This window comes from Heterodontus francisci, chromosome 37 (assembly GCF_036365525.1).
Source record: "Heterodontus francisci isolate sHetFra1 chromosome 37, sHetFra1.hap1, whole genome shotgun sequence".
Classification (NCBI taxonomy): Eukaryota; Metazoa; Chordata; class Chondrichthyes; order Heterodontiformes; family Heterodontidae; genus Heterodontus; species Heterodontus francisci.
The window spans coordinates 18,672,598-18,691,016 of record NC_090407.1 but is presented as its reverse complement, the minus strand read 5'-3'; the positions used below and the strand labels follow the sequence as shown (position 1 = coordinate 18,691,016).

General features: G+C 43.1%; 2 protein-coding genes across 5 annotated transcripts in view; one reads left to right on the top strand and one right to left on the bottom strand.

Moving 5' to 3' along the window:
• Positions 1-12,733, bottom strand: part of klhl21 (kelch-like family member 21) — a 38,325-nt gene extending 25,592 nt beyond the window's left edge. The window contains exon 1 of one of the 3 annotated variants that reach the window (XM_068017198.1): positions 12,607-12,733. The gene's annotated coding sequence lies outside the window, so the exon portion shown is untranslated. Of the gene's footprint in view, positions 1-834; positions 924-1,580; positions 1,704-12,606 lie in introns of those variants that run through there. The other 2 variants (XM_068017196.1, XM_068017197.1) reach the window with 2 other exon arrangements.
• Positions 1,955-15,978, top strand: phf13 (PHD finger protein 13). 2 transcript variants are annotated; one of them, XM_068017199.1, is made up of 5 exons: positions 1,955-2,141; positions 2,807-2,844; positions 5,051-5,152; positions 10,390-11,020; positions 12,522-15,978. In XM_068017199.1, the coding sequence occupies exons 1-5, from the start codon at positions 2,084-2,086 to the stop codon at positions 12,746-12,748; spliced, it is 1,056 nt and encodes a 351-aa protein (XP_067873300.1). In that variant the 5' UTR covers positions 1,955-2,083; the 3' UTR covers positions 12,749-15,978. The 2 variants fall into 2 exon arrangements, with proteins under 2 accessions (XP_067873300.1, XP_067873301.1); XM_068017200.1 differs by lacking the exon at positions 2,807-2,844.
• The last annotated feature ends 2,441 nt before the right edge of the window (positions 15,979-18,419 follow it).

The window sequence follows — 18,419 nt, the reverse complement described above, 5'->3', positions numbered from 1 at the left end:
GTCACCAATCAGAAAAGACTAGAGGACACTTGTAACCTCAGAAATTTCAGGCCCGAGGTAAATGAATAGCTTTCTTACTGTTTTTACCTTAAAACTAGAGGTTGATTTTGGAAAACAATATTCTGTTGCTAAAACATAATTTTGTTCTCCTTTAAAACCACAAAGTTTAACGATGTTATGTAAACACTGGGTGAGTTTATACACTTGTAAACTTAGAGACTGCAGATATTGTGGCTTCAGTTTTTCTGTTGCTGGGAGCTTCTCTGTACATTCCAAATGAGTGATTCTTTAAAATGTCCCACCCCCAAATGTCTCAGAAATTTACATTAGACACTAAAGGACAATCATCTGAAATATAATTAAAAATCTTCCACAGGTGTGTATAATATTGCACGGAAATATTACCCAGTTAAAATATATAAACAGGCAAAAGACCAACGCAGAATCGCTTTTTAATCTTCATAATTAATACACTTATGAAATGTGTGAACAACCATCACAATTAAACCACTGGTTAATGGAGGCCATTCAGCCTGTCGAGTCTATGCTGGCTCTTCACTACAGCAATCCAAAATGATTCTAATTCCACTTTCAACCCACTGTAGCTTACTGTACATAAAACATCTAGTTATCTATTAACAGCGACATTTTGCATTTATTTAGCAGCTTTAATGTAGAATAACATCCCAAGGTGCTTCATTGAACTCAATGCATTCCATACCCCAACAACCCTCCATATAAAGAAAATTTTCATCGCTGTCCTCACTCTCTAAACTGATAGATATGTATAAACCACCTGAACCCCTCAATGAAATCCTAGCCGAGAACTCTCACCCGGGTATCCTTTATTCTATATATGAACCATCCGAACCTTTCGATTAGATTCCAGCCTGTAACTCATCCCCGGTTATCTGCTGGTCTGTGTACCTCTCGAATAACGATGAAAGTAATTGTGAAAAACAAAATAATTATATGATTCATTTAAACTGGAAAACACTTTACCGAGTTACACGGTCATAAATAAACTGCGCGGCGCGCTGTAGCATTTAACCACAAGTGTCGACTTTCATAAAAAGAGTTGGTTAATTAAAAGCCGAAAATAGTCCCCCACATATGTACGAGAGTGAATGAGACAGAGGGAGTGACTTCTGGTGACGTGGACCCCAGAGAGGTTGAAACACCCTTTCCCCAGTCTCCCTTACACGTGCAAATCCCTACAATAAGAGGTTGGAGACACAGCAATGACATCAACCATTCCCATTACCCGCAGTGAAAACCTTTGTTATCGCAAACGGCGCGACTCCCAACCCTTTAGAAAAAATAAATACAGCACGTAGAACGGATCTCTTGTATCAAATAACAGAGGGAGAAAAAATGTAGCAGGAAGGTACATAAAAATCCTCAGCTACAATGTTGGACTGGGGAGACAGAGGAGACGGTGCAATCAACACGGGTCTGTTTCCTGGCGCTGTCTGGGATCTTTCTCCGCTCCCTACCCGACCGGCCCTTGGAATAAGAGGAGGAAGGGAGATTCCATATATAGAAATCAAATAACCAAGAGCAGAATCCAATGCACTTACCGAGAATCTTCTCACAACAGCCGCCCGGCCGACCTCCCCATCTCCTCCATATACTTTAGAAGTGAATTTGGAGATAAGGGTGAAAAAAAACTTCTTGCAAATTCCTGCTTGCAACTATTTCAGGGGGTTGGGCTGGACACAAACACACCCAGCGGGAGAGGGGAGAGAGACATACTGGATTTATCTAGAACTATTAGCTAAACAATAATAAACAAGACAGCAATTACAGGATGGGCTATATTGATATCTTAACTATTATGTGTGTGTGAGAGAAAGTGAAGTTTTTTTTTAATTACTGTTTTAAGATTAATTGACGTTTCCCCCCCTACGGCTGCGAGGCTCATGGAAGGAGCCTCATTTGCATGAAGATTAAGGGTTGACATCAGGATTTTGTTACATTGTATCATTCGGCAGGGGAAAGGTATCAATTTATTTTTTAATTATTATTTTCTTTCTCTAAACCGATTAAATTCTGGAGGGATACCGTTATAGACAAGCCTCGAATGTGGGAGAACCTTTTCTACAAAATGACAAATCGCATCGGCAGAGAATCTTTCCAAGGTGGGCTCCGGGTTCTCCTATTTTTTCTCCTTCCTTTTAAATGCTACATTTAAATGATTCGTAACTTTCTTTCTCTTCCTTCGAAGCAGCTGTATTTTGGATAAATTGCTGGCAAATATCAGACTTAGTGGGCAATTATTTTGCTTGGGGATTTTTGTTCTTTTAAAATTAATTTGAGGCGCGTTCAGCGTCTATTTCGTGTTAATTTCTCGGATCGAGAGAGAGAGAGAAATGGCAACATCGATCTGGAATAACAGGAGCCAGTTGGTGATTTCAATCGTCTGAAAACACTTTTCTCCTGTGTTTAAATCGGGAGGTTTCTGGATAACACCCTTCCCTTCTCCCAACACTCCACGCCAGCCTGGTCTCGTTCCCTTCTGACTGTAAACGATCAGCCTTTTGAAATATGCACAAAACCGATTAAATTCCCGTTTAATATCGAGGCGGACTTTATACATTTGCGAACAAAACAGGGGAGAATGAAGAATGGGGGAATTCGGGTAACTTTTAAGTTCGATCTGTCTCCTTGTTCTCCATGGTGTTTTCTCCCGACACCCTGAACTCCAGCCCTCGGCAGGATTTCTCTCTCTCTCTCTCTTTTCCCCCCGCCCTCCTCAAATCTCTTAAGGAGAAGGGAAAACTAATTAATTTTCTCTTTATTGTAGACATGGATTCTGCATCGCCTTCAACTTTCGATTCGGAGGTAATTTTATAATTATCTGCTTTTAAAAGGTGTGAACGGCGGGCGGGCGGGGGGTGGGGAGGGGTTCTGGGATCTCCCCATGGTTGGGTTTAAATTTTTTTTTAAAGAAATCTCTCTTTAGATGACCGATTTCAGTCGACACGCGGATCGATTTCATACCCACAGGTTTTTGATTATAGTACAGTACGTTGCGCCATCTTGTTGAATTACTATATATATTTTAAAACCTCCTTATTAATTGGAGTAGATAGGTTTATATCAATGTGTTTCCCACCGCTTTCCCTGTGGTTCCATCTGAAGTTAGAGATTTATTGTCGCGGGAGGGGGGACATTCCCCTTTTAAATCAGTGCTGTCTTTTTTTTTTAAATTCCCTCCCCTCCAAGTGTGTGCTGTCTGTCTGTTCCTCCGAGATCGCCAATCCCGCTGTGTGTTTTTTTAAATGATGAATATTCGCCATCTTGCCTCTGACCCGTCCCTTTTCCTGCCCTTCCCTCCTTTTTAAAATAATCTTATTTTCCTCGTTAATCGTCCCGCACATCCTGTGACCTCGCCTGTCCCCCTGAGTCTAATCCTACACCTGGATTTTACTAATCCAGAATGTGCCTCCTCTTAAAAAAAAACCACAAAAAAAAACCTTCTCCATTCGGATCTGTGCCCGGAGGCGGCTGCTTAATTTATGTTCAAATGAAAAAGGTTTACTGGAGTAAACTGTATTAAATATACACGAATGAACCAGCCCCTTTGTTACATGATGTATTTGTACAGTCACTCGGAGATGTTGTATTATGGGTAAAGGGACCCCCTCCTATTGGTTTGTGCCTTCCCTGTGTGGGATTGATATAACTGAGCTTTCACAGTAAGCAGTTCAATCTTGGGCAAGTGTTAAATTGAGATTTATATAATTGGAAAGAGCGACTGCCACATCAGTCCTGGTTTCAGATCTGTGAAACTCAATTTATTGTTGAGACGGGGCTGTATCGGAATAAGTGACCTTTTTCAAATGGACGAAATGAGCGAGACTTATTTGAAGTGAGTGGGAGTTGGCAGATCTGCTTAACCGCGAAACTGTCGGGGTTTAGATGGCAGAGGTCAACGGTTCCATACTGTTTATCTTCAGGATTTTCAGAATTATCCGCTTTAACACCTGCTCCCCGTATTCATCCCACTCCCGTCATTTTAGCATTAATCTGAGGCTGTTCGTTTCGCACCTAAGGGGATAGAATGTGATACTGTGATGGGATGGAGGGCGATAATTCTGGAGACTAGGTGCCTGAAGTTTAATTGGACTCTCAGCTCTTGATCACCCCAGGAGCAGCTTCCCCACATAATGTCAGGGAATATCAGAGGGACAAAGAGGTTCCGTGTGTACCTCCTGTTGATAGGAATATCACCTTATAGTATAAAATGGCTTTTTTGTTTTGTTGTACAGTATCATTTCAGAAACACCAGTGACATAAATGATTGTCTAATTAGTTATTCTTGAGATGTTGATTGAAAGAGGGTGTTACCCAGATCTCTGTAAAACTTTTACTGTACAAAGTAACATGTAAAAGTATTCCTGCCGAGCACTGTGATTACAAACAGGTTCTTCCCACCTGTGTTCTGCAGTGTCAGTGGTAATGGGGCAAAAATTACACTTTAAACTGGAGATTCACTGCTTAAATTGCTCTCCCACCACCAGTGACAGACCTGTAGCCACAAGAACTGTACACAATGTTATACAACAAGTGCACTTATATAGCACCCTGCACATAGTAAAACACAGCTTCACACATTCAGTTAAAATAGTGACAGATCTGCACCCACCAATACAGTACCCTAGTATTACTTAGCTGAAAACAGCATGAAAATTGCACCCACTGCTATACATCAGTGAAATCCTGGAGATGACACAAAACAAGATCCCTGCTCCCCCCCCCCACCCCCCCTTCAGTCTCATGATCCATGTAAACCACTACTTTACCCACTTAACTAGGCCATGGCAGAAATTTTGGCTGATTTGTCAGACAGGATTTTAAACACTTTTTGATGCTGAAAGTTTGGGATATTAGTGAGAAAGGAAGAAAATAGAGAGGTAAATTACATAAAGCTGTGTTAACACGTGTGATTACCTATACAGAACCAGAGTGCAACCAGTTAGTGTGTCAGTACTAATTGCATAGGTTCATTTCTAACCTCCTTTCTCTCTCTCTCTCTTCTCCCCAGGATTACACCCCAACAGATAAGAGGTGCAGAACAGTGGAAGATTTTAACAAATTCTGCACTTTTGTGTTGGTTTACGCTGGGTACATCCCCTACCCTCAAGAGGTGAGTGGAACTGTTCCTGTTTCAAACCCCCATGGCCCCTAATCCTTTACGGTTTGTCACCTTGCAATTTGACAAAGTAAAAGCCTTCCCCACTCAGATTGATAGAAAAGGCACACTGGTAATATTGGTAGTATCACCAATTTCAGTTCCAATAATGGTGAAAGGCACCACCCAACAGCTCGGTGAGTTTATCCAGTGAGTAACTGAGTCACATTGACCTGGAAAGTCCAAGGTTTGCCTTGTGATCTGCAATTCCCTGCCTTGAAAGAATGATGGAAGCAGATCAATAGTGACTTTCAAAAGAGAAATGGATAAATACTTGGGAAAACATTTGCACTTCAGATGAGGGAAAGATGGGCTTGGATGTGATTCCATTCACCCGTCCGTCACTCACTGTCTGGTGATGGGGGCCACTTAATTGAGGTACCAGAGAAGAGTGGGTATCTATGAACCTGTACCATACGAACATATGAATTAGGAGCAGGAGTAGGCCACTTGGCCTCTGCAGCCACCTCTGCCATTCAACAAGATCATGGCTGATATGATGGTAACCTCAACTCCACATCCTGCCTACCCCCAATAACCTTTCACCCCCCTTGCTGATCAAGAATCTCTACCTTTGCCGTAAAAATATTCAAAGACTCTGCTTCCACCGCCTTTTGAGGAACAGAGTTCCAAAGACTCACGACCCTCAGAGAAAAAATTTCTCCTTATCTCTGTTTTAAATGGGCAACCCCTTATTTTTAAACAGTGATCCCCCTAGTTCTAGATTCTCCCACAAGAGGAAACATCCATTCCACATCCACCCTGTCAAGACCCCTCAGGATCTTATATGTTTCAATCAAGTCTTTCTCTTCTAAACTCCAGCGGATACAAGCCTAGCCTGTCCAACTTTTCCTCATAAGACAACCTGCCCATTCCAGGTATTAGTCTAGTAAACCTTCTCTGAACTGCTTCCAATGCATTTACATCCTTCCTTAAATAAGGAGACCAATACTGTACACAGTACACCAGATGCAGTTTCACCAATGCCCTGTATATCTGAAGCATAACCTCCCTACATTTGTAATCAATTCCCCTCGCAATAAACACTAATATTTATTAGCTTTCCTAATTACGTGCTGTACCTGCATACTAACCTTTTGTGATTCATGCACTAGGACACCCAGACGCCTCTGCATCTGAGCTCTGCAATCTCTCACCATTTAGATAATATGCTTTTTTATTCTTCCTGCCAAAATGGACAATTTCACATTTTCCGACATTATACTCCATTTGCTAGATCTTTGCCCACTCACTTAACCTATCTATATCCCTTTGTAGCTTCCTTACACCCTCTTCTCAACTTACATTCCTAGATATCTTTGTGTCATCACCAAATTTAGCAACCATATCTTCGGTCCCTTCATCCAAGTCATTTATATAAATTGTAAAAAGTTGAGGCCCTAGCACTGATCCACGCGACACACCACTTGTTACATCTTGCCAACCAGAAAATGACCCATTTATGCCTCTTCTCTGTTTCCTGTTAGCTAGCCAATCTTCTATCCATGCCAAAATGTTACCCCCTACACCATGAGCTTTTATTTTCCACAATAACCTTTGATGTGGCACCTTTATCAAATATCTTCTGGTAATCTAAGTACAGTATATCCACTGTTTCCCCTTTATCCACAGCACATGCCACTTCTTCAAAGAGCTCCAATAAATTAGTTAAACATGATTTCCCTTTCACAAAACAGTGTTGACTCTACCTGATTACCTTGAATTTTTGCAAGTGCCCTGCAATAACTTCTTTAATAATAGCTTTAACATTTTCCCTAAGCTAACTGGCCTGTAGTTTTCTGCTTTCTGTCTCCCTTTTTGAATAAATTGGCTATTGATTACATTGGCTATTTTCAAATCTAATGGAACCTTCCCCGAATCAAGGGAATTTTGGAAAATCAAAATCAACGCATCAACTATCTCACTAGCCACTTCTTTTAAGACCCTAGGGTGAAGTCAATCAGGACCCGGGGCCTTGTCAGCCCGCAGCTTCAACAATTTGCTCAGTACCACTTCCTTGGTGATTGTAATTTTCCTTGAGTTCCTCCCTCCCTTCCATTTCCTGATTTACAGCTATTTCTGGGATGTTACTTGTATCTTCTATGGTGAAAATGCAAAATACCTGTTCAATTCATCTGCCATCTCCTTGTTTTCTCTTATTAATTCCCCAGATTCACTTTCTATAGGACCAATGCTCACTGTTAACTCTTTTTTCTTTTTAAAAATATATATGGAAACCAGCTTTCTCTCATACTCTAATTTTTCCCTCCTTATTAATCTTTTAGTCTTTCTTTGCTGCTTTTTATATTCAGTCCAATCTTCTGACCTGCCACCCACCTTTGTGCAATTATATGCTTTTTCTTTAAGTTTGATACCATTTTTAACTTTAGTTAACTACGGATGGTGGGTCCTCACCTTGGAATTTTTCTTTCTCGTTGGAATGTATTTCTTCTGTGTATTCTGAAATATCCCCTTAAATGTATGCCACTGCATCTCTATTGACCTATTCCTTAACCTACTTTGCCAGTTCACTTTTGCTAGCTCTGCTTTCATGCCCTCATAATTGCCCTTATTTAAGTTTAAAATACAAGTCTTAGACCCACTCTTCTCTCCCTCAAACTGAATGTAAAATTCAATCATATTATGATCACTGCTGCCTAGGGGCGCCTTCACTATGATGTCATGAATTAATCCTATCTCGTTGCACATACCCTGGCATGAGTCAGTGCTCCAGAGGAAAGGAAGGTGAAAAAGGGTTGAGAAGCTTTCCCTTTGTGTCCTTGTCAGTATCCTTAAACCCTGGTATAACAAATTGTAACAAAGCTCGTATGATTTTGTTATAGCCTAGCGAAAGATTCAAGTTTTGCACGTGGTACATAAGGGGAATTAGAATGTGGTGGGTGGAGGGGGCGGGGTGAGAGAGGATTCTGTGATTGTTGCCAGGTGTAAATGAACTTGAGGCCATGAACTGGGTCAAGCAGGAGCTGCAAGTGTCCGCATCAGACACTTGCAGTAACCAGAGGCAGGATCTCTGTAACAATATCAAAGAGGGCTTATAAAAAGGGCATCATTGCTCCTGAATTTGATGGGCAAACTCCCCACCTCCCGCTGGTTTGTAGACATGTGGTACAATGATGTTGCAAAAGCTGCATTGAAGGCTGGACTTTGCTGTTCACAGAACAGCAGCGATCTCTCTTCTCTTAGCTCATGGACTCAAATTGGAGCCCAGCCCATCTCCCCCCACACCGCACACTGAGCAAATACTTGAGTGTATTTGTATCTTAATTCAATCCCGTTTATGGGTAGAGCTCTTTGTTTTCCTGTTGATGATGTGGCATTCCGAGCATGTCGTATGGAATGTGCCAATTCTCAAAGAAAGCCAGGGACTGTTAGCCAAACAAGTCTTCTGTTTGACTGTGTGAAGCTGAGCTGTGTCTGGAGGTTTCATTCTAAGGTGCTGATTCCCATGGCTTTTGCCAGCCGTGAGCAGCCTGTCACCCACTGGCTAAGGCTCTGTAGGGTTGCAGGCAGATACGTTCAAAAACAATTTGCATTTCTATAATGCCTTTCACAACCTCAGGACATCCCATTGCACCTCACAGCCAATACTGTAGTGTAGGAAAGTGGCAGCCAATTTGTGCACAGCAAGGTCCCACAAGCAATGACCAAATAATTTTTTTTTTTTAAAGTGATGTTTTTGAGGGATAAATGTTGACCCAGGATACCGGGGAGAAACCCTCCCCTTTGAAATAGTGCAGTGGCAACCTTTACACCCACCCAAGAGGACAGACAAGACCTAGTCTCATCCAAAAGACAGCACCTCTGAGAATGCCGCACTCTCTCAGTATTGCCCTAGAGTGTCAGCCTAGATTATGTGCTTTAATCTCTGGAGTGGGGTTTGAACCCAAAACCTTCTGACTTGGATACGAATGTGCTACCCACTTAACCATTGTCTGACACATCATTATTCTCTGACATGACCTGATGTGAAACTGTACAGCCGTTTATTCAGAATCACAGAATCGTTGTAGCAAGAAGGAGGCCATTTGGCCTGTCGTGTCTGTGCTGGCCCACTGAAAGAGCAATTTACCTGTGCCACTCCCCTGCATTCTCCCTGTAGCCTTGCACATTCTTCCTTTTCAGATAACAATACAATTCCCTCTTGAATGCCTCGATTGAACCTGCCTGCACCACACTCTTAGACAGTGCATTCCAGATCCTAACCACTCGCTGTGTGAAAACATTTTTCCTCATGTTGCCATTGCTTCTTTCGCCAATTACCTTAAATCTGTGCTGTCTTGTTCTTGATCCTTACACCAATGGGAACAGTTTCTCCCTAGCTACTCTGTCCAGACCCCTCATGATTTTGAACACCGCTATCAAAATTCCTCTCCGCCTTGTCTTTTCCAAGGAAAATAGTCCCAATTTCTCTAATCTATCTTCATAACTGAAGTTTTTCATCCCTGGAACCATTCTCGTGAATCTTTTCTGCGCTCTTTATAATGCCTTCACAATCTTTCCTAAAGTGTGGGGCCTAGACTGGACTCCAGTTCAGGCCGAACCAATGCTCTATACAAGTTTAACATAACTTCCTTGCTTTTGTACTGTATGCCCCTACTAATGAAGCCTAGGATGCTGTTTGCTCTATTAACCGCTCTCTCAACCTGTCCTGCCACCTTCAATGATTTATGCACATATACACCCAGGTCTCTCTGATCCTCCACCCCCTTTAGAATTGCACCCTTTTTATTTTATATATTTTCTCCGTCGTCTTCCTACCAAAATGAATCTTCACGCTTCTCTGCATCAAATTTCATCTGCCACTTGTCCACCCATTCCACCAACCCGTCTATGTCCTTCTGAAGTTCTAATCTATCCTCCTCACAGGTCGCAATGTTTCAAAGTTTAGTATCATCTGCAAATTTTGAAATTGTGCCCTGTAAGCCAAGGTCTAGGTCATTAGGAACAGCAAGGGTCCTAATACCGACCCTTGGGGAACTCTACGACAAATCTTCCTCCAGTCCAAAAAACATCCAGTAACCACTATTCTCTGCTTCCTGTCACTCAGCCAATTTCGTATCCATGTTGCTGTCCTTTTATTCCATGAGCTATAATTTTGCTCGCAAGTCTGTAGTGCGGCACTGTATCAAATGCTTTGTACTTTATTGATGTGTTATCTTTCTCCTTTTCAGGAGATGCCTCTGCGGTCCAGCTCCAGCCCTTCCAACAGCACAGGCAGCACCCCAGAGAGCGAATCCTGGGACCTCCCACTGTCTGTCCCCCGCACTGATAAAGGCAGGAAAACTTTCACTGGCTTCAAACGGGCAAAACCGTACTCGTTCCTGAAGCATCACAAATCAGGTGGCTTCCTGCTGCCCGCCTTCAACCGCAGGAAGCCTGATAAGGTGAAGAGGAGGCGCGAGGTGAGGGCAAAAGAGGGCAATCTGAGGATAGAAGAACCACGGGTTGAGGAGACGGTCAAGCAGGAGGCACCTGACCCGGCCACAGAGACAAACACAGACTCTACTGACCGTGAAGCAGAGGATGCGGCACCAGCCTCTATTGTCCCAGAGCCCCTCACCCAGGAGCTTCCCACCCCAGAGCCCCTCACCCTGGAGCCTCCCACCCAGGAGCCCCTCACGGACTCTCCAAGCACAGGGCAGGACATTTCTTTTCTGCCGGTCAGTGCAGCAAACGTGATGAATGAGACGATAAAATGCGAGCAAGTGGAGCGACAGAGGACCGTGTTCCGTCAGGGAAAGCAGGTTGTGTTCAGAGATGTGGACACGACTGGGAATGATGAGGACATCATGGTGGATTCCGGTAAGTGAGCGTTCGGAACACCGAACAATTGTCTGCCACCAACCACCATGCTTAGATGTGTGTCTTTAACACACACTCTCTGTGTCCCCGTGTCTCAGTTGTTACCTTGCCTTTCTTGTGTAGAACTGAGTTGTGCGGACAAGAAAGTCCCAAGTTAGACCTGTGGTGCGTGCTGGGCTAGCTGTTCAGTTCTCAGTTGAGACAATTAAAGGGCTGCCATTCGTGACAGACCTGTAATCATCAATACTAGTGACAGACTGTAATGAGCATGACTAGTGGCAGACTGTAATGGACAGGATTAGAGAGAGGTCAGTAACAGGCAGTCCTATTGACAGACCTGTAGCCATCAAAACTAGCAACAGGTGGTTCTAGTGTCAGAGTGTAAGCACTGGGACTAATAGCAGACTCTAAATGCCAGAGCTAACGATGGATGATAACCACCAATACTAGCGACATACGTGTAATCACTAGAACTAGTGGCAGAGGACAGCCTCTAGGACTGTCCAATGGACTTGAAAGTATGATTATATTTTTCATCGTTCAAAGAGACATTGTATGAAAATATCACACATCTATAATTCATTGAAATCCTGGTGACATTATTCACTTCATTGCACACATGCCTAATTACCATTGTTTTGGGCCCAGGACAATCCCCCTGTGTCAAACACACTCCAATCACAAGCACAGCCTAGCCCGGGATAAAACTGCCCTCTGCAGCGCAGGGATCCTTTCCAGCTCCCTAATTTTAAAGGGATTATAATCGTATTATAGATTGAGAAATCTGAAATGTTTCATAGACTAGGCTTGTATTCCCTTGAGTTTTGAAGATTAAGAGGTGTTCACATGTTCTTGTCTAACTGTCTTTTATTTAATCATTAACCTTTTTTGCACTTCTCAAACCCCAGCTTCCTTGTAAAATTTGGAATCTCCTGAAGGCCTGACTTCTGCTTGGTACAACTTCAAAGGCGCAGGCCAGCCTCCAGTACCTCGCCCAAATGGTCATTCATCATATATGAGCCCGCAGCCGTGGCTCAGTGGATGGCACTCTTGCCTCTGAGCCAAACAGATTATGGGTTCAAGTTCCACTCCAGAGACTTGAACACAAGATCTGAAGGAGTGCTGCACTATTGGAGGTGCCCCTTTTGAATGCGACATTAAACCAAGGCTCCAGCTGCTCTCAGGTGGATGTAAAAGATTCCATGGCCACCATCTCAAAGGAGATCTGGGGCATTCGCTTTAGTGACCTGACCAATATTTTCCCTCCACCAACATCACTAAAACTGATTATCTCGTCATTATCACATTGCTGTTTGTGGGATCTTGCTGTGCTCAAATTGGCTGCTGCTTTTCCTTCATTACAACAATGATTACACTCCGAAAGTACTTCATTGAATATAAAGCACCTTTGGATGTCCTGAGCTTGTGAAAGGTGCTACATAAATGCAAGTTTTTGTTGATCTGACTTGTGATTAACTTTTGGACCTTCTCCCCGGAACAGATGATGATTCCTGGGACCTAGTGACGTGTTATTGCATGAAGCCATTTGCTGGTCGGCCAATGATTGAGTGCAACGAGTGCAGTACCTGGATCCACCTGTCCTGTGCCAAAATTCGCAAGTCCAATGTCCCGGAGGTGTACGTCTGCCAAAGGTGCCGTGACTCCAAATGTGACATTCGGCGATCGAACCGTTCTCGAACTGGCTGTAGGAAACTCTTCCTCGACTGAGGTGTCTGAGTCTTTCTTTCTTTCTTGGTTTTGTTTTGTTTTGGGGAGAGAAAGGAGAACTTTAAAATGGCAACGGGGCCAACAGAGAAAAAAGCATTTAAAACAAAACCGTTTGATGATGCACTTATCTGGAGAGATTCTCCCATTTGCGCAGGAATTGCTTTTTTGGCTGTCTCTCCCTTTATCCTCACAACTTCCAGGTTAGATCCCAAGAGATCAAGACAGGTTGAATCAATCTTTCTGTTATCACACCCTGGCTAAACCAGCACAAGGGAGATTATGGGCTTGGGGCTGCTGAGGGCGAACCCACTGTCTACTATAAATCACATTTTATTTTCCCCTCTCTATGCTTTCCCTTGGCTCTTCCGCCACCTACTGCCCCCACCACCCCTACAGGAGTCTGATAGGCCTGAATACACAAAAGTCTGCAGGGATGACGGTAATGGCAATGTTTAGCCCCTCACTCCTTTCTTTTCCGTGCAATCCCTACAGTGCTTGCTGCTACAGGAGCTGCAAGCAGCCAACAGGGCCCTGTGCAATAGACCAAGGCTTCAAGCACTAACATTATCAGAAGAAATGGGAAGGGGGGAAATAGATAATAAATACCTAGTGGCCTGGCATTTAACAACGTGCAATAAAACCAGATAATGCTGGAAATACACCACAGTTCTGTCAATATCTTAGTCGGTAAAGGCAAGTTAATGTTTCATGAATTCTGACCAAGGGTACACACCTTACCCTTTTTTCTCTCTTTCCAGGTGCTGACTGGCCTGCAGTGTATTTCCAGCATTTTCTGATTTTATTTCAGATTTCCCAGCATTTGCAGTTTTAACATTGACAATATTTACTTTGGTCAAAACAAGATTAACCAATGCCTTTTCTTTAGAATAAATAATTTGGCTCACTCTGCACTTTTTAAAAACTTTACACCAATTAAAATCCAACTAAATCCAAATATTCTTTTCAGGAGCTACAGGAAGCTGGTCGACAAAGGGTTTAAAATCCTGAAAGAGAAGTGTGCTAACATTCTGGGTTAATTTGCTGAGTTTGACCTGTGTCATAAAAGATTTGGAATGGGCAAAGCAGTTTACTTAGAATTTTTTATTTTAGACTATTGCTGTTGAGGAGGCCTTTACAATTTTTATGCCTGAAATTCAGTATTTAAAACCAAAGTCCTGCAGCTAGAAGGAGGAAAGAAAATCCTTAAGTGCCGGGACTGTAGCTTTTAAATGATCAATTAATTAATTCCCATCGTCTTCTATGTATCTGAACAGCTGTTTTATGAGCTGCAAGGGGAGGAGATTAACAAACTCAATATTGTATCAACTGTTAAAAGGTCTGAACAGAGAAGTCTGTTTAAAAAGGCTGCAATACAGATTTTCTGCAACAAAAAAAACTCCTACCTGAACTTTTTTCAGTCTTTTTGGTCCTCAGTTGGCAGCATGTGCAATAAATTCAGGACAGTAATCTGAAAGCCTGAACTGAAAAGTTGCGTGAGGGGAGAAGGAGATCACCATCTCCTTTCAGTGCCCCCTCTGCCCACTTCTATTCCTTACTCTGCACCTCATGGTACATGAAGCTATTGTGGACACACTGACAGTAAGGGACATGGTTATGGTTCCCAAGTTGTCAGCGCATCCCTTTAACAGACCTCTATGAGGTGGTTATATGTTCAGTGATGATTTGGCTTCATTTGGGCAACCTCTGTGGGTCATCTGTATAGCTCAGTCACAAATTGTAACTGAGCACTGAAGAGCCTCTTGTACCTTATTTAAATAGATGCAGACACTACCGTTTTGTACACCATTAGTCCAGACTCTTCACCATTTTGACCCCTTTCAAAAAAGCAGGCTGTTGGGGAGGGGGGCGGAGGAAGGTCAGGGGGTGAGGAGGTGTCCTTCCTGTTCACCCTTCCATTATTGTACATTGTAAAATATATATTGCCATAAAAATATTGCTAGTGTATTTTTACTCTCAAATGTCATATCTCACGGATATTTGCCATGTTCGGTCTCCTCAACTCAATGATTCCAGTAACAGGAAAGAACTCAGGATTGGCTCCATTGATTTTATTGGAACCAATCAAAGTGCACAGTGCTCTTGGCCATGATTGTAGAACAAGTGGGAGCCAATACATGGAACAAGAAGCTTTTCGCTCCTCTCCCTTCTCTTTCCTCTTTGACCAATGTTCCAGGTTACTTCAAACCAGTGATATGATATTTCTTTCCTCCCATTCTGTAACAATTGCCTTTTTTAGGAGGTGATGGATTAAAGACATAGTGAGCACTTAAAGATGTCTGACAATCAACCACCATTTCCACCACCACCACTATCTTCACAAGGAGTTAATGGCCTCCTCAGTCACCCAGATTCAAATAATAGAAATTTAATCTGGCTATCAAAGTATGTTTCCCCCCACCCCCAATTGTTTTCCCTCCTACCTACAGTATGCAATCTGGTGGTCCACCTCTTGTCAATAAAAAGGGCCCCATCAAACTTTTGTTTCCATATGGAGGGAGGGGAGAAGAGAGAAAGATTGAGGTGGTGGTATGGGAAGGCAGTCTTGTTCGAACAGCCTCTCGTCCTGGCTTGAATGTAAAGTTACCATCAGAAATTAGCTAGGATTCCCTTTCTTGATCACTATCCTGTGATTCCTGCTGGGAATATATGCACATGTGGACAATGAGTGAGGACAGGATTAGGCTCAGGCTCAGCTTGCTAACTATGGTGAATGAGCTGGCTGATATACTTTGAAGACACAGATGTGAAGAATAGCCGATTGGGCCAGCAAGTGGAGGGTGGAATTGGAGAGAAGAGAAGAAAAGCCTTAGCCAACATGAGTTAATCTAAACCCCACAAAGGCCCTGGACCTCTATTGTACTAAAAACAATAATTAAAGCATTGGCGTAATTTGGTCTTGATTATATGATCAAAACACTCTCGTGTTTGAAGAACACCTGTTTCTTGACATTTTCCCCCTTCAATTTATTTGATTGAAAATGAGGGTGAATTTTCTTTTACAAAAGCAGCATTGTGACATTTCAAGCACCATTGGTGCTCTTGCTCCTGATGGGAATAACTGCACTAGATTATCATGGACGTGTAACAAGTCTCTGACTCTGAAACTGTGTGCAGTGATGTTGCCGGGAATGTTGGACTGTCTCCTCGGAAGAATCATTAAAGTGGAACAAAGAAAACCTTGTTTCTGTGAAACTTTGTACATGTATATTGGAAGTTATTTTGTAAATAAAGATTTAACTATTGGTATTTTAAATGATAAACCTGTCATAACTTATTTTCCCTTATCTTCCACATCATACAAAGGACATAAAAACAATGGAAAAAGTGCAGAATGAGTTGATACAGAGTGAAGTCCCCATTATATTTCCCATCAAGACTCCAGGTCAGGTATGGAACAGTTAGATGTACATGGCCATGATTGAATAATCTGGATGGTTTATATTCAAATTAATGGCTGGATATTGATGGGGCAAAAATCAGGCAGAATTGCCACTCTTCATTACCTAGTGACCCATGTTAATGGTCCCCGTGTTCAAATAGCTCACCAATACCTATAGCCGGAAACACAATGGCTAGAATGCTTCACAGAACAGAGAGAAAAATGGACACCCAGCACAAAGGAACAGATCGAATGCAGTTGGTGATAGGGCTGATAAAATAATTGAAGGAAAAAGTAGCAGACTGATTTTGGCTCTGTTGTTATGACTCTCACATGAGGCAGAAGGTTGTGGGTTAAAGTGCCAGTTCAGATAATCTGGGCTGATACTTCAATGCAGATAGAGTACTGTGTTGGCAGAAATGTTGTCTTTTGGTCGTGACTTTAAACTGAGGCTCTGTCTGTTGAGCATTTTATCATAGAAAAGGGGTGTTCTGACCACCATTTATTCCTCAATACACACCACCAAAATAGATTAACTGTTAATTTATCTCATTACAGTATATAAAGCTTTGCTGTACAGTAATTGGCCACCAATACAATTGTGCCTGCACAATGGCGCAGTGGTTAGCACCGCAGCCTCACAGCTCCAGCGACCCGGGTTCAATTCTGGGTACTGCCTGTGTGGAGTTTGCAAGTTCTCCCTGTGTCTGCGTGGGTTTCCTCCGGGTGCTCCGGTTTCCTCCCACATGCCAAAGACTTTCAGGTTGATAGGTAAATTGACCATTATAAATTGCCCCTAGTACAGGTAGGTGGTAGGGTAATATAGGGACAGGTGGGGATGTGGTAGGAATATGGAATTAGTGTAGGAATAGTATAAATGGGTGGTTGATGGTCGGCACAGACTCAGTGGGCCGAAGGGCCTGTTTCAGTGCTGTATCTCTAAATAAATAAATAAACATCAAAAAGAAATTCATTGGCACTTTGGGATGTCCTGAAGACATGAAATGTGCTATTTAAATGCAAATTTCTTCTTTTGGCAGCAGGAAGGGACAACAGTTCCAGAGGGTGGAGATATGTTTTTTTTTATTTATTCATGGGATGTGGGCGTCACTGGCCAGGCCAGCATTTATTGCCCATCCCTAATTGCCCTTGTGAAGGTGGTGGTGAGCTGCCTTCTTGAACCGCTGCAGTCCATTTGGGGTAGGTATACCCACAGTGCTGTTAGGAAGGGAGTTCCAGGATTTTAACCCAGTGACAGTGAAGGAATGGCGATATAGTTCTAAGTCAGGATGGTGTGTGACTTGGAGGGGAACTTGCAGGTGGTGGTGTTCCCATGTATTTGCTGCCCTTGTCCTTCTAGTTGGTAGAGGTCACGGGTTTGGAAGGTGCTGTCTAAGGAGTCTTGGTGCATTGCTGCTGTGCATCTTGTAGATGGTACACACTGCTGCCACTGTGCGTCAGTGGTGGAGGGAGTGAATACTTGTAGATGGGGTGCCAATTAAGCGGGCTGCTTTGTCCTGGATGGTGTCGAGCTTCTTGAGTGTTGTTGGAGCCGCACCCATCCAGGCAAGTGGAGATTATTCCATCACACTCCTGACTTGTGCCTTGTAGATGGTGGACAGACTTTGGGGAGTCAGGAGGTGTGATACTCGCCGCAGGATTCCTAGCCTCTGACCTGCTCTTGTAGCCACGGTATTTATATGGCTACTCCAGTTCAGTTTCTGGTCAATGGTAGCCCCTAGGATGTTGATAGTGGGGGATTCAGCGATCGTAATGCCATTGAATGTCAAGGGGAGATGGTTAGATTCTCTCTTGTTGGAGATGGTCATTGCCTGGCACTTGTGTGGCGCGAATGTTACTTGCCATTTATCAGCCCTAGCCTGGATATTGTCCAGGTCTTGCTGCATTTCTACACGGACTGCTTCAGTATCTGAGGAGTCACGAATGGTGAACATTGTGCAATCATCAGCGAACATCCCCACTTCTGACCCTTTGATTGAAGGAAGGTCATTGATGAAGCAGCTGAAGATGGTTGGGCCGAGGACACTACCCTGAGGAACTCCTGCAGTGATGTCCTGGAGCTCAGATGATTGACCTCCAACAACCACAACCATCTTCCTTTGTGCTAGGTATGACTCCAGCCAGCGGAGGATTTTCCCCCTGATTCCCATTGACCTCAGTTTTGCTAGGGCTCCTTGATGCCATACTCGGTGAAATGCTGCCTTGATGTCAAGGGCAGTCACTCTCACCTCACCTCTTGAGTTCAGCTCT